Source organism: Blastomyces dermatitidis, assembly GCF_000003525.1.
Source record: "Blastomyces dermatitidis ER-3 genomic scaffold supercont1.8, whole genome shotgun sequence".
Lineage (NCBI taxonomy): Eukaryota > Fungi > Ascomycota > Eurotiomycetes > Onygenales > Ajellomycetaceae > Blastomyces > Blastomyces dermatitidis.
In genome coordinates, this window is record NW_025544781.1 from 1,736,642 (window position 1) to 1,757,377 (window position 20,736).

Consider the following 20,736-nt stretch of genomic DNA (forward strand, 5'->3'; position numbering starts at 1 on the left):
TCTAATACTCTCTGCTTTCCGGCTAGATGAGTTTTTGCCCAGCTGTTGTTAACTTAGCATCGGAGGCTTCTCTGTCTACAATTACCAACAAGCCAGCACGTTATTTAGGGAAGAAACTTGAGGGGTACTTTCGGGAGATGTCATTTTTAGTTTGAATATATGCAGCAAGGGATCCAGTCTTTTTTGGTAACTTCAGAGCTTGCCATCGATAGCAAACCTCGATATTCAATCTCCCAAACTGCAAAATGTCAAATATCCCATGTCATCCAGCAAATACATACAAAACAGCAACCTCCATCCCTTTTCCTCTCTCAGTTTTGCCTCGCAGGCCTGACCATTCCAAAGAGGGGTCTCCCCCCTTCTCCTCCATACTTGCTTGTTTCAAACGTAAATGAGTCAACATCTTCGAATCCAAACTTCTTTTACAAATTGTGAGCCTTCAGGCTTTACTCCAGCCACCCGGGGAGATTCTCCTTATCCGCAATGTCGACGCCATATTGTAACATTGCGGAGCCAGCACCAAGACCCTGGTGGGCGATTTCGGTCGCGAAACAACTGAGGACTTTTTGTGCTGTGAGAAGAAGGTCGCGTGTTTCCTCAGGAGATAAAATGGAGAGACGGACAAAATGTGCACAGCAGCGCAAATTGGACTCAACAGGCAGAATGGAGAAATCGCGGAAGAAGAAATCACAGCAAAATGGACACTTACAAGCATGTCTCTGCCCACGCATCCTATCCCGCATCTTAAAAATCTGTCTGAAGAAATCCTTACACGCATCCACATTCGCGCCAGTGGCCCATTCCTTCTTGTCCAGGTCCACTCTCTCAACAGCATTGCTGGACTCCTCGTCGAGATAGAAGTGCCATATGGCCATACCGACAATCGTATCGTCGCCCAGCACAGCTTTGATATAATGCGTCTTCCGGTCATTCTTCGCTATACCCTCCGCAAGCTCCTTGGCTCGGAATGTAAATCCTTCAGGGTTATGCGGTCCAAACAGGGGCCGAGTCACGGGGTCGTTGGAAAACGCATCCAATTCCACCCTGGCGAGGGCTGTAGCATCCTCCAGTTGTGCTGGGAGCGCTCTGATTGTCCGAGAAGTATTTGCCATTTTTTGTAGGATGATGTTATTGAATTCCTTGTCGCGTCCGTTTTGGCAAAATTTTTATAAGTCAACATCCTTGTGTACAAGTACCCCCAATCCGTGACACAGCATCTTGGTAATAGCTTTCCCGAAGAAAAAGAAAAGAAAGAAAGAAAGAAAGAAAGAAGAAAAAACTTCTAATTGTTCTTCTCGTTTTGTTCTTTGTCTATGAAGCTCTAAGCAGCTTTGTCATGAGAATCCTAGCCCCTCATCCACGCCTCTAGGCTTCAGCGGTTTTGGTTTTCTAATTTCAGAACAACCCAATGTTCGCCATTTGTGTCGAGTTAAGGATTCTAAAGTGTAACCTGTCATACAGCGGAGCGGGGAACGATTTCTAGCTACATATTCAAATATCTATGCAGTTAAATTCGGCCCAGCAATTTCATTAACCAAATGGAGGACATCATAATTAATATTTCAATATCTTAAACTCACAAGACCAGAGACCAGGATGGGGATACGCCAAAGTCCTGGCTACTGTTGTCCCCGCGCACAAATAAATACTACCTACCCTCTCATCCCCGCCACACAGCCTCAACCACAGCGAAGAACGTCTCCGAACTCGCGTTGACACGGACAACATCAAACCGCTCATCTGCAGCGCGGAAAATGTCCTTCCAACCATCAACCGCGCGTTCCTTTGTATTAAATAATGCCATCATTCTCACATCGGTTGCGGTGCCCATTTGCTGGATCGAGCGTGGCAACGCAGGTCCTTCCGTTTTATCGTGCTTGCCAATGTATTCTATGAGAAGAACTCGAGCACCGGGCTTCAATGCGGGAACCAACGCACGCAATATCTTCGCTGCCTCTTGGTCAGGCCAGTCGTGGAGAATCATTTTGATTATGTAAATATCAGCTTGGACCGGCTGCGGCTGGAAGAAGTCGTGTTCTACAAAGGACACGCGTGGCTTGAATTCCGATGGAAATTCTGTGTCGAACACAGGCTTGACTTTAGGCAGGTCCTGGACTATGATTTTGAGGTCTGGGAAGTTCCGTGCTAGTACTACCGCGTCGTGACCGGCGGAGCCACCCAACTAAATAGTTGATATCATGTTAGCTCCCTCTACGCAAACCTCGTCATAAACTAATATTCTAGCAATGCAAGACACAAAATACGAGAAAGAAACCAACTCACATCTACCACAGTTGCCTTTCCCGCCGCCTTCCAATCATGACATTGAAGCACCACTTCTTCAAGACGGAAAATTTCTTTCACATAACGCATAAACTCCGCAAAGTTCGCAGCTCGCCAACCTTTTTTCTCCCCCTCACCGTCATTTTCCAGGAACTCCCAGGGGTTACTATATTTCCCATATATTCCGCTCCTATGGAACAGAGCAAATGATGTCTCGTTCATTTCTTGGGTCAGCGCGGGCTTCCCGCGGCTGTATTTTGCTAGCGCTTCATTCATGACCATCATGGGGGCGCCTGAGTCATCCAGCACTGTAGAAACAAGGGCTCTTAACCCCGATGAACGGGCTAGCGCAGCAGAACGGGACGTGTGCTGCACGCGGGACGAGGGCTTTCCAGGCTCGGTCTCTGAGAATATCCGAAGCGTCATTGCGTGTTGTAAAAGGCGATAAACAACATCTTCGGGAAGAGATGTATGCTCTGCGATGTCGGCGTAAGAAGCAGTACCGTTGACAGGCACGGCAGACCAGAAATCGAAATAATTCATAGTATTGAGAGCGGCGGCATCGGGCATGGCCTATTTGAAGTTAGAATCATTTTGGACCGGGTATTAAGGGGAAATATGGCACTCGGGAACTCTAACAGTGTGAACATAGTTGAAAATACTCTCACTCGGACCCTGTGTCAGATACCACATATCATTTACTGCGTCAAGGAGCTTTTGTCGTATCAGGAAGCTTTCTGCCGTCAAGCCAACATAGCTAGGTGGGCTATCCGCAGCGAAAGTCGGTTCTGGAATATTCTTCTCCTGCAACAACTTAGTAAACGTCTCTGAAAGTTCGGTAATCTTGGCTGCGAGCCCATTGAGGGTTGGCTGTATCTCTGTCATTGTGATATAGGGACCGGAGCTGGGTAAGCGAAGTAACTATAACGGGGGAGAGAAGGGCGTAAATGTAACTTGTCATTCAGAGTGGCAGGAAAAAGGAACTGATGGTCGAGGGGACCGGGTCCTTTTTATTAGCCATTTCGAACTCATCATCATCGCATCTCCCGGCTACAGGGGGTTCCGCTCTCGGACATGCAAGCAGCATCATTCTGACTTGTATCGTATCGGGGAATCCTCGGAGGCCAAGCCCAGCGTTGTGGATAGCGCCCCCTGATCCAATCTTATCAATCAGATAAGTGGATCTTGGCAGGGCGCTAGAGCCGCTAGTGATAAAATCTAGATCTTATCAGATTGATTAGGCCCGGGACGTCAAACCTTAAGCATATTGTTCCGGGCCCGGCCACGAATCCTTCTCGTCATGAGCCCGCTGAACAAGGAATTGGCCAGGGACAGGTCCTGTTTGAGAGCAGGGTCGGTGGGCTGAGGGACAGTGTTCGCCTCGGTTAGCTATTTGCTACACCCACCCAAACCCTAGTAGATTGAGCAAGAGTTAGGGTATTATATCCCGCGATTTCAAGCACCCTTGTTCCACACTCTTTTTTCAATGGAGACTGTCCGTGATACATCCCCACTAGCTGTCTTGGACAGGTAATGGCCGAGTGGCGTGAGAATGCTCTCTCTCGTTCCTACCCCGCCAACCCCACCTCAAACCCTCAATGAGGGCATCTTACTGGATACTTACTGGATCTGGAAAGATTGGAAAGATGGGCCTGCGCTAGAATTAGACGGAAGAAAATGGACAATTCAACGGCGGCAGCACGACAAGGCGGAGCATATTCTGAAATACGTCGACACTGATACTGGAGACATTTGTCGGTATAGTTACCTGGGATATATTTTCGTTACCAGGTAAGGAGGACCCATGGGAGAAAACTTCTGGCATACCATACCATGGTTGGACGAGGAAAAGCAAAGATCCCGCTAATGGTAACGCTACCTAGTTCCGTTGGGGGGTTGAGCCTTAAGGATTGGGCCGAGAAGGGCTATCGGGAAACTTACTTGGCAAGACAATCGGAGCAAAAGCCGACAAATGGTACGAACATATTCGGATAATATATGGATACCCCTCACGTCCCCTTCCGTTTTTAAATCAGCATTAGTATGATACAATTGAATGGAAAATCTCCAAATAGCTGTGCGGTGGGATATTACAGGTAGTAGTGAATGTTTAATAAGGGTAGAAGATGTAAAAAGTTGTGACATGGATACTCTGACACCCGTTCCCCCTCCCATCCGCCGCTGGTAAGCGCCACTATTCTATACTATCACACCAAAGGAAGGGGGATGTTATTGTTTGAGACACTTGATTCTTCCCGAATGCCTGATCTCACATAAAATACACAGTATCGTTGAGTAATCTCCCTATCCTAGTTGGGAGATTGAGAGTGTCCTAATAATTTTCCTCATCGGTGTTGAGAGCAGTTCAGAGGTTACTAGGGCAATAAGGTCACTAAGCAATGCCCAGGGTTGAAGCACCAATTAAGTTAAATACTGTTAGCTCATTTAGTACATTGGTCCAAGATATCAAATAATTACTTTTCAAGATGAACATAGCCTCGGCGGGGAACGGCAATATTGGCATGTCGTCTGAAGTTAAGTCGAACGATCTTGAATGGGACGTATATATAGGGGCAACCAGCAACCAACTGCCCTGCCTCCAATAAAACAAGATTGTAATATGCAATAGATTCATGCATATATGAGACCGAGAAAACAAGAACCCAGAGTAAAAAAAAGGTGCCAAATCAGTCTGGCCAAGCCGATGCGAGGTAATTAAGTTGGAAATGGAAAATTAAGTCGACGGACCTCCATTCAATAAAAGAAACTAGCTCAAAAGCCATAAAACGAGATTTGTCGGTGAGGGGGGGAATATCGAATCCCTCCATCAATCATTAAGAAAACTTCATCTTCTGAGATTTCGAGACTGCCATCACGTCTAAATCTCAAGATCATCCATGCTAGTCGACGAGGAATTCGTCCTCTCCAGCGTCAAGGGTGAGGTGGTACATGAGATGGGATAGGGAACTGATATCTCCTTAGTCTTCTTACATATCCACGTTGACGCATACATATTTACTCTGCTCATTAACCGCCGTTAGTATCATCAACAGCCACGTGGGAATTTAAAATTGTTGCGGTAGCGAGTCGTTGACGAAACACTCACCGATCAATGCACGAGCCAGGAAATCTAGCACCAACGCGTCGTGCAGTGAAGCCATTCTCTTCGAAATTCTTGATATACCAAGGTTGAATCGAGGCTGAGCGAAGTAGGATTCGGCCACCCATTTTCAGGGAGTTATTGAGAGCCTGTGCCTGCTTCGACGCATCCTCTTTTGCCGGATCGAACCAATCCATTGAGTCCATCACCTATATAAGTACGTAAAATTAGTACTTCAGGAAATTTTACGGAATGGGTTTTCGTGGCACGCGATTCAAATAGCCAACTTACCACCGCGATCGTTAGAGTTCCTGGTGTGATTCTCTCAATTACCTCGTTGATCTCGTCAGTGTGGATTCGAAGCCCATCAAAGGCATTTGGTGTAGAGAGCTTCACGTGAGCTTTGGGAGTTAGGTAACTCGGATGGCATCTGTTTAATGTTTGGTTCAGTAATTTTGTTTCTCCATTTAGGCGTTATTCGTTGCGGGGATTCGTTCCTACCTTCTCGAATATCGCCCTTGTAGGCAAAGGTAATAGAAGTAGTTATCGTTGCTAATCAGAGTGTCCTTGACAACGGGATCCAAGGTATTTACAACATATTCCCAGATAGCCTTGCCGCTAACTTCGGTATCCTTTTTCACACCCCCAGCGAGCCCGCTTCGCTCCAGAAAATCAGTGATTATCATGTTCCTCTGCGCAGCCGGAACTCCAGCAGCTTTCCATGCGAACCATTCTGTACAAACCACGCCCCAATGTAGTGGCTTACTCATTAAAACACGGCGGATTCGGGGCCATATCTGGCGCTGTTCTTCCAATGTTTGCGCTTCGCAGAGCTTCTTCACTTCCCCTGAAAGTCCGAAAATTGTAAATAGGCAACGGACCATCTTTAGAGCGTATCTAGAACCTCCAGTCTCATATAGGCCCACACCAGACTGTGAGCTAATAGTATCGGAGTGATCCAACCAGTATTGGAATGCATGGCTAGACAAGTGAGGGCTGAGATGCGAAACCAGCAATTCTCTGAAGTTAGGATGTTTGCCCTCTCCAAATATCTTCCAGAAATCGCGGTAACCCAGCGCGGTATAACTCGCCACCTTCAACTCAAGCAGGTGGTTTTGGGTAGGATTAAGGTCGACCGCGTGTACTCTTCGGGGGTTATATTGTAAATAGTCGAGGATGTTGTCCCCCGCACTCGTTATTGCCAGGATAATATCGTCACTGCCAATATTTAATAAACGATGGTCCACGCGCGGATCCTCCCACGTGAATGCGTAGATATATTCATTCCCGAATTGGGTGTGTTTGGTTAACATTTCGTTATAATATATCCGCCAGTGGTGGTTTTGATAGAATGAGGAAGGCAGGGGCAAATTCGCACTTAGGTTGATGACGGCCGATTCGTAAGCTTTGGATCTGATTTCAGCAACCTGCCGCTCCATTGCTTTCGACACTTCTTGGCGGCGCTTTGCCGGAGAAAGGTAAGGGGATTCTGTGTAGGCTGCATCGAGTTTCTCAACTATTTCTTTGCTGCTAGGGTTTGGCTGGTTGTCATATATTTCCTTTTGGCATCCGATGAAAATATAGTATGGAATACCACCGAGAAGATAGTTCCTTGCGCTAGCCGATATCACTGTGCCAAATCGATATTCGAGATAATCCCTGCGAGCACCGTCTAGTCCAACGCGATCTGCATCAAACCACGCTCGCCAAAATGCTCTTCCGACCCAGTTTACATGTCGATTGAATACTCCACCAGTGTAGTTTCGAGACGTCAGGTCGACGATGCTTTGCACTAGCCAACTATTAAAAACCGAGTGTATGACTTGTGGTTTTAGCAACGTACCATAAAAGTCGCATACGCCAATGGTTCCGGAGGGGCTCAATAAAGATGTAGAAGAGTCCACAACACTGTAATAATCTAGGCATCCAGGAATATATCGGGTCAAAATTCGTTCCCTTTCACGGTAATGTTAGAATAGAAGATATACCGGGTATCATCGACAGGCTGTAGCTCATTGTCACTAGATCCGCCTTGCTAGTTTTTTCTGGATGTGACTTGCTATCAGAATTGACAAGCTCATCACCTGTGCGGTTCGGAAGGCGAAACTCCCGCGCATCTTGGCAGACAACGGAAACATTCTTCCAGCCAAGTCGTGTGAATCTCTGACGAGCGATCTCGCATAGTGAGGGTGAGAGGTCGACGAGGTAGACGTGAGCAAAAAAGGATTCCACGGGAAGAAAAGCTGCCATTGCCTCGATATTGTATCTAACTATTTTGTCAAAATGGAAGCTCGAATGTTAAACCAGGCAAACGAAATCGGACATACCCGGTACCTCCACCGACCTGGTTTGTCAGTAAATATTTCGCTAGATTTGACCATACTTCGTGACACAGTACTTACATCAACCCATATCGGCTTCTGTGATTGCCTCTGTTTCTTTCCCTGCTTGTACTTCAATTGCGCTGCTAATAGGCCCAGCATATCCTCACGGCCTCGAAGGAGTCGTTTCCGAGTTGCATCGTATACCGCAGCCTATTGCACAATTGAGATACACGAAAGCAAAGCAATGGGGGCGGTGAAGTCCCCCCCATACCTGAGTCTTGTAGAAACTCTCCAGAGCAAGCTGCTGGCCGCCTTCGCCGTAGGATTCATGTGGCTTCACAAAACTTGCATAGAAGAACTTTAGATAGGTGTAGATAGTGCTATCGTGTTTCAGCTTTGGTTTGCGCAAAACAAACAGAAGCACGGAAGAAACAACGGCGACGACAAACACTGCAGCAACTGCAGTCTGTAGGTGAGGAAGACCCCAGCCATTGCAGCCGGAGTCAGAGAAGGATGCCACTGTAGACATGCTTGATGTCTCTGGAGAAATCGGTTGAGATCTAACAGGAATGAGATGAGAAAAGAGATACAGCGTTCTCCCTCAACAGTGTATATATTGGGGAGGGGCACAGGTGTAGTTCTGACCCCTCATCTACGCGCCTCTCGATAACAATAGAACCTGATAACCGCGGTCCTATCAAGACCACACACATGGGGGTCAGGTTCCCCTGTTGCATTATTAGCGCACCGTGGCCCGTGTTGGTTCCAGATATGGCCCCGCCAGAGTGCTAAAATTGAGTAATATCGACACTCGGGCCATGGTTGACTTGTAGGTCCTATTCATGATTGTAGACAGAGTGTCGTAGCCTTCAATTCATCCATCGTGGAAATTGTACCGGAAATCACCCCACGTGGTTTTGGCAATCTTGGCCCTGATATCCAAACCCAACGGTGCCTGTCAATGAGAGCCTATATCGCCAACATGTGCGGGGCAAAGTCTTTTGAACATTGCATTTGGAAAAGTCTAGTGTTCTGCGGGTGAATGGCTCTACCGCAAGACACTGTATGTTCCATTGAACCGCCGCTTGAAGTGCGGACACAACCCCATCATCCTCGCTAGGTAGCTTGGAGAGGGACCGGACGGTGAGCTTCGGCCAATAAAAAGGCAGATATTTAACACGACACGATCTAGCTCTAGTATACATAACGCAGACGACCAGAAGGCCATATGGTTCCTCACTGTGGATCATTGTTTGGTGGCGCTTGGATTTGCAGCATCAGATAACCTCTTCTTTGCTCATTATTGTCCTCCATAGTTAGAATGCCTTCTACCGTCTCAATACAAGCCCCAGGCAAGAAGGTTAAACGCCCAAATATCAGTCTAACTCAATTGGGAGGATTAGTCAGTTATGACAAATCTTACCGGTTGACAGCTAGTACGGCAGTCTATAGTGACAAATGTGTCAAATGATTGTATTAGCAATCAAGATCTCCTCATTGGAGGTTGTATGAAATAATGACCCAACATCAGTGGAGGACTCTTGACCTGAGACAGTCTCCTACACAGTGTATATACTCAGAGTCTTCAGAGGAATCTATATTCAGGGGTCTCTATGCTCAGGGGTCTCTATACCCAGAGGCTCTATACACAGAGGTCCTCTAACCAGAGGGCCTCTATACCTTGCGGGCTCTATACACGGGGGCTCTATACCCAGGGGGTTCTATACACAGGGGAACTTATCTATATACCTGAGGGCCTCTATACCCAGGGGCCAGGGCGGGGGGCTCTATACACCTGAGAGGATGAGAGGCTCATAGTCGGAAAGCCAAGACTGACAAAACCATATGTAGTAATATACTAACTACATTAGGACTAGTGTAATTGGTGTGTGATTATAAAATCAGTATTATGTGGAATTAAGTAATGTAATATCTTCCAACATTTCCTCCTCTATACAGAGTCCTTATTAAATACTTAAGAGCAAACCATTTTCTGTTTATATTATATTTCTCAAACCTGTTTGCTGTTCCTGATTTCTCCGCCACTCCACACAACCAGCTGCTACTTAATTTAGTAGCTACCCCTTCAAATAACGAGATAAGTAGTCAATTAACAATCCAGAAACCATACCTCAACCTCAAAACCCATGTTCCCACGACTCTATTGTTCCTAGAACTGAGTCCCAGGAGCCAGCCAACCCAGGATCCCTCGCAAACTTCAGTTGCCATTCCATTTTTGAAAAAAAAAAAAAAAAGAAAAGAAAAGAAAAGAAAAAAGACGATCCCAACTGATCGAATGAGAAATATCAGCTTTCCAGGGTGGCCAGCAAGAAGGGAAGCCCGTATCGCTCTATTGTGAGATGACTACGGAGGAGGGAGGTGGGGAAAATAAAATCAGACAAAGAAACAGGAGAGAAACTCCTATACGATATTGCTATTCGATTCCTTTTACTGGGATGGATACTCATGTTGATGTGTTCTACGCTTCTCACACATGTCAATAATGGCCTGAAGTTGGCCTCAAGTTAGCCTCAAGTTGACCTAAGGGGATCGATTTATAGGCCCTTTTTTTCCCGAGAAATATCATAGTTTATTACGTGCAACCTACTACCTAAGTATCCATCCAGGTGCTCATTTACTCTGCGATATTGGTATAGGGCGTCTTATCCAAAAGAAACAAAGAACCGTGCGTTGGCTGGAAAAAAGTCAATGGTGAAGTACGTGTACATATATATGCCGAAATTATAGATATGCGCTGTACTATATATGAATGCTTCGAGAGGAGTGAGAAGAGAGAAACTGAAGAGGCCCAAAAAATGTCGCACCTACATACCCAACCACATAAAAGGGGCTCCGAACACCTAATCCAAGAAAAGGAAAAGAAAAGAAGGCAAGCAACCGAGTTCAACACGCGGCTGGAGTATGGCCTACCTCACGATAACATGTAAATCGGAGAGGGGTTCGCTGCGGAATCTTGGGAATATTTTGCATCACAGATGTTATCAAATCAGGGCGGCGTTTGGCTAGTGAAAGCTGAAAAGCATTGTACTACAATGCTCAGATTCCCAATTTGCTCGTTAAACCCAGCGTAATCATCCTCTCAAGGCGTCCTTGAGCCTTGGATCTTCGGTGAAAAATGGGATTTTAACCTTCAGGGACGGTCATCTGCTATCGAGAAGGGGAGATGTTCAATTCGACCTTCTCATTCTTTAGCAACGTGGAGGCGATCTCCAGATATAGGCCGAGGAATTCCAATGGTCAGTCATGCGCCTCATTTCACATCTAGTATTCGGTTTGATTTTATTGATCATCACGTAATGTCCTCCCTTCCAGCTCAATCCTCCTCTGACGATGAATCTAAACACGCAGAAGACCCATCCGGTGGCTGCGATTCACCTGTAGGAGTTCCTTTTCCGTATAACTTAAGGGAGTTATTCGTCCCCACGACTGCCCAAGCAAGGACCGCGACGTCACGGATGGTATCCATCAGCTCCCCCTTTTCAGACCCAGTGGGGGAGCGTGGTATTGGCAATGGTTGCTGGCCGCCGGGGTTGCACTGTAGCGCTGAGACTGTAGAATCAGTGGCCCAAGGAGATGCGAAGAGGCAATTTTTGCGTGGACTGGGTAGCCGGGTTTTTCAAAAGGCGGTGGAATAGGTGCAAGTGCGCGCCGCAGTATAACTACCAGGCCGTCGGAGGAACAGGATACTACTGCTTCAACTTCTATTCGTTGCCCGTTATTGTTGGTGGTGGTGGTGGTGCGCGGTTGGATGTTGGTCCTTGACCGTGATAAGTCGGTGTTCGTTGTGATATTGCATTTATCCAAGGGATTTTGTGAGTCCAGGCAATCTTCATACTGCATTTCATCGTCATCCTCCTCCTCGTCTTGGTCTTGGCATTCGCTTCCATAGCCGGTGCGGTCTCCCGTGCCATTGTCATCTTGCAATGGATTTCGAAAGCAGAACCGGAGATACGCAACCGTATCATTCGACTTCGCACTTTCAATACATCTAACCGCCCCATGCAAACAACATTCCTCTATGCAATAGTAAAAACTCTTGGAAACGAGATCCGCGGGTCTCAATCCAAGGACATTGGCTACACCTCTTGTCGCGTAGATAATGTTTGAAGATCTGGTAAATCGGTTTAGGAATAAGGCCGCGCGCGGTTCATGAGACGGGCTCCGCGGGACTCGTGAAAATTTGCTCGAAATGTATGCAAGCATATTATATCGTGGATCGAACTGTGATTGGGAGAATAACCGCCTGACAACTGGAGCGTCGGTTGCCCTCTCTTTTTGTGTGTCCAATTTTCAGTTTCCATGGCATGCCTCGAAACATATGTCCTACAAAGATAATCCAGGGCATGTATCTACTCACTTTGATGACTCCTTGATCCCCTCTTGTAGATGCTAGTACTTGCTACTAAAACATCATAAACCACGTTAAACACGCATTCAACCCCAACCCAGTAACCAAGCTGATGCTTGATCTGGAAATAACTCAACCCAGCGGCCATGTCGTGACTGACACTCTGGGAATGGATCTGCCTTGCGAACGAGAGCTCATCCGGATGGAGGAAATCCCATAGGGATTTATTAACCACTTCATTGGAGTCGTAGCCGAGTATATCCTCAATGGAACCAGAGGTATATTTTATACAAGCAGCCGGCGTCAGATCTAGAGTTAAATGTCAGTCATACATATCTACAACATGTTCAAGGACAGAGGAAATTGAAATTGAACGGAAGGTAAGAACTTGCCGAGAATTGAGATAAATGTAATTTCCATACTGGCCGATTGAAATAAAGACAAATGGTCGAAATCGCAGGGTGTGTTCACAAAGCGACGGGCACACGGCCTTGAAGCGAATACCCCACAATTACTGAATCGAAACGCTCGCCCAACTCTGATTTGATATATTTGACCTCCTCCTTTTGGGCAAACTGTTATTTATCTCTAAAGGGCCCGCGGAAGCAAATTCCCGTCGGCCAAAAGAACTCTGATGTCTCGGAATTTCTGATCTATCCATGGAGTTAGCAAGGAATTGATAAATCCAGTGCATACAGCCGAGGTAGGGTCTGGAGTCTAGGGTTTTCGGGGTTCCTGGGGCTCGAACTTTGCATGAAACACAATACCCCTAACAGTAATAATAAGTAGTAAATAAAATTGGGTTCCTTTTTCTCAAAGTCGACAATCGGCAAAGAGGGCATGGAGCCTTGAAGTAGTATGTTGCAGCCTATTTCATACTTTTTGCTACGCTTCTTCAGAGAGCAGAGCAGTCGGATAGTGGAGGGATGACTGAAGAAATGGGCACTGCATAAAAGTTAAATAAGAAATCCAATACAAGGGAAGAGATTGTCCAAGAAACAATAGTGCGCCCTTCCCAACGCCCATGAACCAGCTATATTAAACATATTGAACTCCCGCCTGGTGCCGCACGCACAGAGAAAACCAAAAACACGAACCTCTCCCTTCCCCTTCTTCACCCCAAAGCAAGGGCGTCAGTTACTGGTTCACAGTCGGGGGCTCTCACATCCCAAAAGAGCAATGATTTAATCTTGCATGTGGCCCCATGAGATGCATTAGGCCCGTCTTAGCATCTTATAGTGTGTTAGATGGGATGATAGGCCTGGGGCGATCCCCTATGCGGGTTAGGCGATTGACAGCGATCACCAGGCATCCAGGGACCAGGAGAAGCGGGGCTGCAGCTGCAGTTGTTGGAGGACAATTATGCACTCTCTTCCTTCAGCTAATTGTGATAGGCGGGGTTGAGGAATCCCCTTTGATTGACTGCAAAAAGGTTTTGAATACATTATTGGGTCGGGAACAGTAGTTACCAAGTTGTCTTCTTCGCCTGGTTGTCACACACAAACAACTACACGGCAAATAATCATCCAGTTTCTTCTCTCAATCAATGATAAGTCAAACTGCCAGGGTCAAACTCACTGTCAAAAGCCTCCATAGGGGGACCTAACATTCACATTCAATTGATTCCAAAGCAGGCACCGCATAGCGCTTACAAAAACCCTCCTCTCGTCCTAAACCTCGCGTCAAAATCGCAAGTGGAGATCATATCACATGGCAGTTGGCGCCAAAAACAGCGATTTGTGGAGTCTAGACAGCGCTAGAACCGAGCTATAGGAAAGCTATCCCCAGCTGAGCTGTGCACCCAGAGGTGGGGAATTTCTCAGCTCTCCAAATCAACGCCTGTAGAGAGCTTCGTTGAGCTCTCTCACAATTTCAACCAATCACTAGCCGCTTAGAGAGGTAGACGAATTTGCTCAGGACCTGCTCGAGCACCAGCACATAAATTCCGCGTTCTTGCTCAACCCCCTGACAAACGCTATCCCCATCACTCCTCCCACGTCTTTTGTCTCAGAGTTGGGTTAAGACTGACGCCAGCCGTTTGCTCTCTAACATCAGTTGAACGATCCTACAATATTGATCTTGGCTCTGGGTTCGTCGGTCGTCGCCTTTCAGCCAAAACATTTGAGCGTAGGGTGATTTCCTCTGCTACTTTGTTTGTTAAAACAGGGGGGGCGCCTGTCATCCAGCCCGTTTGTAGATCCCAGGCTCAGTACAGATTAGTAGCTGTTGTATCTTCTGTGTCTCCGTAGTATACACGAAGTGTTGGAAAAACAAGAATTCTTTGCCTTTGTTCTGTGTTGAATTTTTGGGCTTCTTTTTCTCCCTTTTCTCTTTCTGCAGTTGTTAATCAGGCATAGCCAAAATACTAAAAATTAATTATGAAAACTATTGAATGGCAGTAGTCAAGCAAAGCGCGTATGTGCAAATAATATTAAAATGAATGGATGTCCGAAATCAGGCGTTTATGATGATGGTATCTAGTTGACAATGTGTAGTCCGTCCACAATTCTAAAGCATAAAATTCAAGGGTAGATCCAAGTTCTCCAAACTCCGGGAAGGGCAAAAACGATGCCAGTAACGTCGGCCAAATAAGCCACGATATGCCAATATATAAACTCCCGCTCACCCTCGAGATAATATGCCTCGAGATAAATAGGTTCCAAACGTAAAATCGACACTAAATTGACAATGCTCGAAAAATCAAACTAAAGAGAGCGCAAAGGGAAACGAGTTAGCAAAATAACAATTGGATGGATATGTCAGTTCATATCGGCATGACTAGAATTGGGTTCTTGCTTCTGATGCCAAGGATTCCAATTACTGCACCCAAAAAGCCGGTCTCCCTTCGCCCAGCGCTGCCCACGACGTGGGAGGCTTCGCGTGAGAGAAGGTGGGCATAGGGTCACTTGGAGTTAAGGGCCAAGACAGATCAGTCCAAAAAATATGCTTGACGTACATGTATGGCCGGAGGGCGAGGAAGTGGCGCTAGGGGATGTGGTCTCGGGCGAGGATGTGATGGGATGGCTTGGGGATTCCGTTGTGGTTGAGTCATAACAGCCCCAGAACCAGCCCGGAGTCTCACAAGAACTTGTGGTTGTGGGTGTCGTGGTTGGATCAGGGGAGCTCGTAGTGCTCGTAGGGTCTTTACACCCAAACCAGCCAGGCGTTTCGCAGGATGAAGTAGTGGAAGCAGTAGTCGTTGGAGGGGAGGTTGGAGTTATGGTAGGCGCAGGTGACGCAGTAGGTACTGTGCTCGTTGTCGTAGGGTCTTTGCAGCCAAACCACCCTGGAGTTTTGCAAGTAGATGTCGTGGTGATCGCAGTGGATGTTGTAGCTGTTGTCGTTGCAGTCGTTGTTGGATCCAAGCATCCCCACCATCCAGGCGTCTTGCAAGTTGACGATCTCGTTCTAGTTGCAGTGCTTATTCGAGTACTAGTCGACGTAGGCTCGGTACCATTGCTTTCGAAAAACTTCCAGTTGTTACAGTCCACGCATTCTGTAAAAGGGGCACATTCAGGGACGGTATCGTACTTCTCGATAACATCTGCAATCACGGAACGAATTCGGTGGGTTCCAATTCCAACTCTCCAGCCTAAATCTTCCACTGTGTCGTAAGTGCACAATTGGCCGGTATGACAAAATGTCTGCATAGCATATCCACCAAGTGTACACACAGAAGTTGCGCCGTTACACGTTCCCATATAAACAGGGTCCGCGGTATGGCCAAAGTGGTAGGCACCAGTGTAATTCCTCTTCTGGGGCGAAGAAGGATCAATTCCAGGAGGGGAAGGCAGTCCAAGGCGAGAAGCAGGTAGAGCCTCTGGCACGGCTTCAAACGTGACCACTGGTAGCCCATATGTCATCCCAAGCATGCTTGAAACGGAACCACCCAGAGAGTGGCCCGCAAGCCAGATATTAGAATTGGGATAAATTTCGGTGACGTTGGCGTAAAGATCGAGGGCAGCTCGATAATAACGGTTTTCTGCTCTCAGTGCTTTCCTTACACAAGTTGCATTACATGTATATGTTGACGTATAACAGTCGCAAACTTGTCGCCAGAAGTATTGTCCACCTTGGGCACAGCAACAGCTGAAAAATAAGTTGTCGTTAACCTTGTCATTGGTTGTAGTCTCTTCGCCATCGAAGAGAGCCGCGGATGTGCCCTTCAAAGCAACTATTATTGTAGAATTCGATTTATCCGCGTAGATATGGCCTCTCAGCCCATCACTTTCCCATCCGAAACTGTCTGAGTGGTTGTAACGCGAGTCAACATCAGCCCACTGTTCTGTTCCTGGCAACATGATATAGGCGTTGGCTGCCATTCGAGCTAACGAAAGAACTGTCTCTTTATCCGTAACATCAGGAGCATCCACCTCGTCCAAGGTCCAATAATCTGATGAGAGTGCTACTGGGGAGCTTGTCAGTCTCGCGGTTAAGAGGTGGTCTTCAATAACGGAAACCCGGCGGTCGGCAAGACGCTGGATATTAACAGCCCTTGAAGAAGCACGGAGACGAGGAACGGGTTCCCGTCCTTCACCATCTTCTGAGGCAACCCATAGCTCAGCATCAGGCTTGATATCAAGCCGCTTATGTAGGAGGGGGTATCGGTAGGTTCCGTGATGGAAGATATGTCGCAATGACTAGGGTAAAGTAGGCAAGATTAGCGAGATTTCGACTTAGAAATATGACTACTGCTACAAGTACTCACAAATTCATGATCTGTGTCAACAGGTTGAGGCCCTGGGAGAGGAATTTGAGGCTGTATAAAGGGATTCTGAGCAGAGACAATGCTGGGTAAGGGCGATATTGCTAGTAATGACACTAGAACATCAAACCCCATGAGAGTGGACCCAGATGACCGTTTCTTTCTTTTCCATCTAGATGGTTGCATATTGTAAATAAATATCGAGGATAAATAGGGGTCTGTTCGACCAAGTGTGTTGCTGTGGGCCATACAGAGCTGGCTGTTCACCCAAACGGAAGCGTTGGGGAGGTTGACGTTTGATGGGTGGCAGTGCGATGACGCTGTTGGCGCTGATAAGTCACGGGCGATATGCGGATGGCGACACAGACCAGCAGCGCTTATTAGTCATGTGACCTTCCCTGTGACCTGCCCCGTGACCTGCAACTGTCCTCAGACACCACCAACTTATCCAAACCCCTCAACACTTGTCACACTCGTTGCGCCCGAGTAGTACACGTTGTGATTACTTTTGGGTTACGTCAGGCATCAGCGGGCGATGCTGTGCGCTTATGATATCATCTAATGACAACCGCGCTCTCCTCACCTCTGCTGCCACCAACCAGCTAGCTCTACCTCCTCCCGTTGTAAGAGTTGGCACCTTGGGATCTACCCTGCTTCTTGATGCGCTCACTATGGCATTGTGATTCCCAAACTCATCGGAGAGAATTATTCTGGAGTCCCCACCAGTTCATAATACATGTAACCGGGCGCAATGTCCGCTGAATCTACTCCACGCCCAACCGGGCCCCAGATCTCGAAGTCGTTCTCCCGCATGGAGGACGCATCACCCAATTCGTTTCCTCGGAACCGTGCAAAAACAGTTCACGGGATTGTAACGCAGGAGGTAGCCCCAGAGAATTCTCCTCTTATGTATATGGACCCGGACTCTGTAGATGGGGAAGCGGACCTCTTTGCGAAAACAGAATCCCTGGGGTCAGACGAGGCTTTCCTACTGGAAAAGTCCGATCCCAATTATTTGCAATTGCAATACATGACAGACCACTTTGAGCTCCCTATAGAGCTAGTTAGTTTGACTGATAGGTTGGTGATCCATCTTCAAATCCCGAAGCTACTCATGCTAACAGTCGCTCATTCAGGTTTATTGCCTCTCTCAGCGCGAAAGTGTACTCTACCCCACCCTCTATAGATAGACTTTCAGACCTCTTTCAAGACTTTTATGTGCGTGCCGCTGCACATATATCGACCCACATTTCGACTCTAGCCTCCCGTCTGAACCGCCAGCCGTTACCTTCTCCTTCACAGACTCAGATTTCCGGAAAGGCTCAACGAGATCCCTTGTCAAGTTCGCCCGGTCATAAAGACAGCCAAAAGGGCTCTGAAAAACTTACTACTGACCAGCAAATGCTGACTGCGGAGGAGGTGGCGGAAAAGCGGAGAGCCCGCAAGATTTTGCAGTACAAGGGCCATGCCCTCGAGGAAGCGGTCGAGCGACGGGCGTGCGAGGCTGTATACGAGAAGATCTGGCGGCACAAAAATTCTTTGGATGAAGTCAGAGATGAGAAGCTGCGTTCCAAAACAGCGACATTAGCACTTGTTGGTATTGGACTGAAGGACCTAGGAATCGAGACTTGGGATCTGAACGAAGAAGGCTCTGAGCCGTCAAAATTCCTAAGTTCTGCCCGAGAAAGCTTAATTAAGATGAACGACGAAAAATTCCCGTTAGGCAAACTCCATCATCTGACTGCTGCCCACAAGGCTATTGTTGATACACTGACAATAGTTCTTCCATCATCCTCCTCCGCTGATGAAATCCTACCGACCTTGATATACACCCTAATAACCACACCCGCAGAAGGCATCAACATCATTAGTAACCTGCTGTTCATTCAGCGCTTTAGAGCGTCTAGTAGACTCGATGGTGAAGCGGCATACTGCCTGACTAACCTAGAAGCAGCCATTAGTTTTCTAGAGAATGTGGACTTAAACAGCTTACAAACAGACCGGACAGAAAATAGCATGGCAAACTCTCCTAGGAGTGTTTCTAATCCTGCATCTTTGCGACCTGATGCGCCAACAACTAAAAGCTCTGCTACCGTTTTGGGTTCTTCGGCGTCCTCTGAAACGTTATCTGAAATTGGACAATCAGACCCAGGGTGGCGCTTGGCATCAAATGAAGGCATACCAAAGCCTCGTGCAGCTGATCCTTCGCCACAGCGACGTCTAACTGACCTCCTTCAACCTTCAGCTAAAGTGCTTGGTGCCGCCAATGATGCTGTTCGAAACACAGCTGATCAGGGGTTCAAAAATATCAGCAGCACACTCGATCATAGCTTCAACTTCCTCTTTGGCCGCTTGAGGGAAGTTCAAATTAAACAAAGTGGGGAGCCAAATGGGATGTCTACGATTTTGCCAAAAACACTAGATGACGCTCGACGGTTGGTTACCACCTCGCCAATCATCGACGACGAGAACGATCGCAATATGAAGGCGGAAGATAGACTCATCGGGCTTATCGGGGGCCGAAAAACATCCAGACAAAACAGCGCTGGTAGTTCAGGGAACAGCGGCAGTGGATTAAAGGCCGTTGCAACCAGTGCAGAAACTTCTGCTCCGACTGCAGCTAGTTCCGGGTCTATTTTCTCCAACCCCGCACACCAAATAACACAGACTCCGCCATTTGGCTCAATGAAGAGTTTCGGCAATACCCTAAACCCCTTAAACCACATTCCAGGTATGATCCGCGGGTTCGGACGAAGCACACCAGACCCATCTCTGGACACCGTATTATCCACAGACAACTCGAAACCATCGGACTCCATATCCAGCCGTTCCAGCACTCCCATACCACACAAGAACACCACGAGCACGAGCATCAACGCCACCGAATTTAAACCTCCAATCAAGCGGTTCTTGGAAATGCCAGATGCTGGAGATCTTAAGATGAGCGATATCCCTGAGCTGCTGGAGGATTATAAGCGGCTTGCGCTGTTTTTGAAGGAACACGGGACTTCCCAATAACCTCCTTTTCCCTTTTTATTTTTATTTTTTTCTTTATTTTTTCCTGTCATCCAGTCCGGGACTCTTTGGTTATTCAAGCAGCTCTAGCCTATTTTTATTATTATTTTGCAAAGTATTGCATTGATACCCATATCTCCGACCAACGACGATACACTTCTTTTGATCAGCCATTGCCCGTCCCATTTGGCCTGGTGCCCCTTGTTTTCCTTCACTTATATGTTTTATCACCGTTTAGGGGGGCTTTTCGTCAAAGTTTCTGGTTGCAATTTTAGGGGCTGTATATCTCGGTGTATTGTTTATATTTATATACATGCTTTTGCGTAGGTTTGGGATGCGGTACAGGCCTGAAGACATCCAAGAAAACAACGGCCAGTGAATCGGGCACAAAGAGTATAGATTATATATGGAAATCGGCACGTATTGAATTAAAATGTTCCCTTCTTTTCCTTTTCTCTCTCTTTTCATGTCTGTGTCTCTCCCCTTCGTTCAACTTGACTAACAGCTCCATCTTTCTCTAATAAGCAGCAAATCCCTAACTACCCGCGGCCCCTTCTGCTCCCTCAAAATTATCCGTCCATCGGATTCTCCTTAATTTAACCCTTTCGCGAACCTCCTTAAATCGGGAAGCACAATTAAGTTAAAACAATCATTTTACAGATCGCGTACGTTGCCAAACCAAAAACACTTCAGAGTTAACAGTCTCATTCTTCTAGACAGTGTATAATAGCTAGAAGTGTCTTATCATAGATCTTATAATTGCATTCAGCAGAACTCAGTTTCTTAGACATGAAGACACATGATTATAGAACATCTTCATCATCATATTATAATATCACTTCTTCTGTCACATAGTCAGAGAAATCAGCTTCAACAACTGTCTATAATCAGAATCAAATATTATCAGTAGAGAAGTATTAATGAACATCTTCTTTATCTG

At 46.9% G+C, this 20,736-nt stretch overlaps 7 protein-coding genes across 9 annotated transcripts; 2 read left to right on the plus strand and 5 right to left on the minus strand.

The window, feature by feature from the left end:
• Positions 1-314: 314 nt before the first annotated feature.
• Positions 315-1,213, minus strand: BDCG_07306 (uncharacterized protein). The gene is made up of 2 exons (XM_045423101.1): positions 710-1,213; positions 315-562 (listed from the first exon to the last, which is right to left on the minus strand). Exons 1-2 carry the CDS (start codon positions 1,110-1,112, stop codon positions 447-449), a joined length of 519 nt encoding a protein of 172 aa, XP_045278572.1. The 5' UTR covers positions 1,113-1,213; the 3' UTR covers positions 315-446.
• Positions 1,214-1,291: 78 nt separating this feature from the next.
• Positions 1,292-4,008, minus strand: BDCG_07307 (sterigmatocystin 8-O-methyltransferase). The gene is made up of 5 exons (XM_045423102.1): positions 3,908-4,008; positions 3,541-3,696; positions 2,923-3,435; positions 2,284-2,856; positions 1,292-2,182 (listed from the first exon to the last, which is right to left on the minus strand). The coding sequence occupies exons 3-5, from the start codon at positions 3,166-3,168 to the stop codon at positions 1,661-1,663; spliced, it is 1,341 nt and encodes a 446-aa protein (XP_045278573.1). The 5' UTR covers positions 3,169-3,435; positions 3,541-3,696; positions 3,908-4,008; the 3' UTR covers positions 1,292-1,660.
• BDCG_07308 (uncharacterized protein) lies at positions 3,509-5,032 on the plus strand. Its single transcript, XM_045423103.1, has 2 exons — positions 3,509-4,074; positions 4,167-5,032. The coding sequence occupies exons 1-2, from the start codon at positions 3,836-3,838 to the stop codon at positions 4,276-4,278; spliced, it is 351 nt and encodes a 116-aa protein (XP_045278574.1). The 5' UTR covers positions 3,509-3,835; the 3' UTR covers positions 4,279-5,032.
• Positions 4,366-9,002, minus strand: BDCG_07309 (uncharacterized protein). The gene is made up of 7 exons (XM_045423104.1): positions 7,786-9,002; positions 7,711-7,727; positions 7,372-7,649; positions 5,885-7,301; positions 5,675-5,813; positions 5,390-5,592; positions 4,366-5,303 (listed from the first exon to the last, which is right to left on the minus strand). Exons 1-7 carry the CDS (start codon positions 7,864-7,866, stop codon positions 5,162-5,164), a joined length of 2,277 nt encoding a protein of 758 aa, XP_045278575.1. The 5' UTR covers positions 7,867-9,002; the 3' UTR covers positions 4,366-5,161.
• Positions 9,003-10,141: 1,139 nt separating this feature from the next.
• BDCG_07310 lies at positions 10,142-14,025 on the minus strand. Of its 2 annotated transcripts, XM_045423106.1 has the most exons (4): positions 12,825-13,866; positions 12,469-12,729; positions 12,086-12,385; positions 10,142-11,999 (listed from the first exon to the last, which is right to left on the minus strand). In XM_045423106.1, exons 2-4 carry the CDS (start codon positions 12,494-12,496, stop codon positions 11,194-11,196), a joined length of 1,134 nt encoding a protein of 377 aa, XP_045282073.1. In that variant the 5' UTR covers positions 12,497-12,729; positions 12,825-13,866; the 3' UTR covers positions 10,142-11,193. The 2 variants fall into 2 exon arrangements, with proteins under 2 accessions (XP_045282073.1, XP_045282072.1); XM_045423105.1 differs by having other exon boundaries at positions 12,469-14,025.
• Positions 14,026-14,073: 48 nt separating this feature from the next.
• On the minus strand, positions 14,074-17,095 carry BDCG_07311 (the record flags this gene model as incomplete). 2 transcript variants are annotated; one of them, XM_045423108.1, is made up of 3 exons in its annotated part: positions 14,758-14,781; positions 15,033-16,716; positions 16,785-16,967. In XM_045423108.1, the coding sequence occupies 3 exons, from the start codon at positions 16,965-16,967 to the stop codon at positions 14,777-14,779; spliced, it is 1,872 nt and encodes a 623-aa protein (XP_045282074.1). In that variant the 3' UTR covers positions 14,758-14,776. The 2 variants fall into 2 exon arrangements, with proteins under 2 accessions (XP_045282075.1, XP_045282074.1); XM_045423107.1 differs by having other exon boundaries at positions 14,074-16,716; positions 16,785-17,095.
• A 437-nt stretch (positions 17,096-17,532) lies between these two features.
• BDCG_07312 (VPS9 domain-containing protein) lies at positions 17,533-19,799 on the plus strand (the record flags this gene model as incomplete). The annotated part of the gene is made up of 2 exons (XM_045423109.1): positions 17,533-17,861; positions 17,918-19,799. The coding sequence occupies 2 exons, from the start codon at positions 17,533-17,535 to the stop codon at positions 19,797-19,799; spliced, it is 2,211 nt and encodes a 736-aa protein (XP_045278576.1).
• Between the last annotated feature and the right edge of the window lie 937 nt (positions 19,800-20,736).

Excerpts from the sequence above, each read along its gene's own strand:
- BDCG_07306 (XM_045423101.1), bottom strand. The coding sequence starts at position 1,112 with ATGGCAAATACTTCTCGGACAATCAGAGCGCTCCCAGCACAACTGGAG. Across the intron at positions 563-709 it reads GCGTGGGCAGAGACATGCTT|TCCTCAGTTGTTTCGCGACC; the intron begins GTAAGTGTCCAT and ends CAGCACAAAAAG.
- BDCG_07307 (XM_045423102.1), bottom strand. The coding sequence starts at position 3,168 with ATGACAGAGATACAGCCAACCCTCAATGGGCTCGCAGCCAAGATTACC. Across the intron at positions 2,857-2,922 it reads TTTTCAACTATGTTCACACT|GCCATGCCCGATGCCGCCGC; the intron begins GTTAGAGTTCCC and ends AACTTCAAATAG. Across the intron at positions 2,183-2,283 it reads GAAAGGCAACTGTGGTAGAT|TTGGGTGGCTCCGCCGGTCA; the intron begins GTGAGTTGGTTT and ends TCAACTATTTAG.
- BDCG_07308 (XM_045423103.1), top strand. The coding sequence starts at position 3,836 with ATGCTCTCTCTCGTTCCTACCCCGCCAACCCCACCTCAAACCCTCAAT. Across the intron at positions 4,075-4,166 it reads GGATATATTTTCGTTACCAG|TTCCGTTGGGGGGTTGAGCC; the intron begins GTAAGGAGGACC and ends AACGCTACCTAG.
- BDCG_07309 (XM_045423104.1), bottom strand. The coding sequence starts at position 7,866 with ATGCTGGGCCTATTAGCAGCGCAATTGAAGTACAAGCAGGGAAAGAAA. Across the intron at positions 7,302-7,371 it reads CAGCCTGTCGATGATACCCG|ATTATTACAGTGTTGTGGAC; the intron begins GTATATCTTCTA and ends CTGGATGCCTAG. Across the intron at positions 5,593-5,674 it reads GAACTCTAACGATCGCGGTG|GTGATGGACTCAATGGATTG; the intron begins GTAAGTTGGCTA and ends GTACTTATATAG.
- BDCG_07310 (XM_045423105.1), bottom strand. The coding sequence starts at position 12,496 with ATGGAAATTACATTTATCTCAATTCTCG. Across the intron at positions 12,386-12,468 it reads TACATTTATCTCAATTCTCG|ATCTGACGCCGGCTGCTTGT; the intron begins GCAAGTTCTTAC and ends ATTTAACTCTAG. Across the intron at positions 12,000-12,085 it reads GGGATCAAGGAGTCATCAAA|AGAGGGCAACCGACGCTCCA; the intron begins GTGAGTAGATAC and ends ACACACAAAAAG.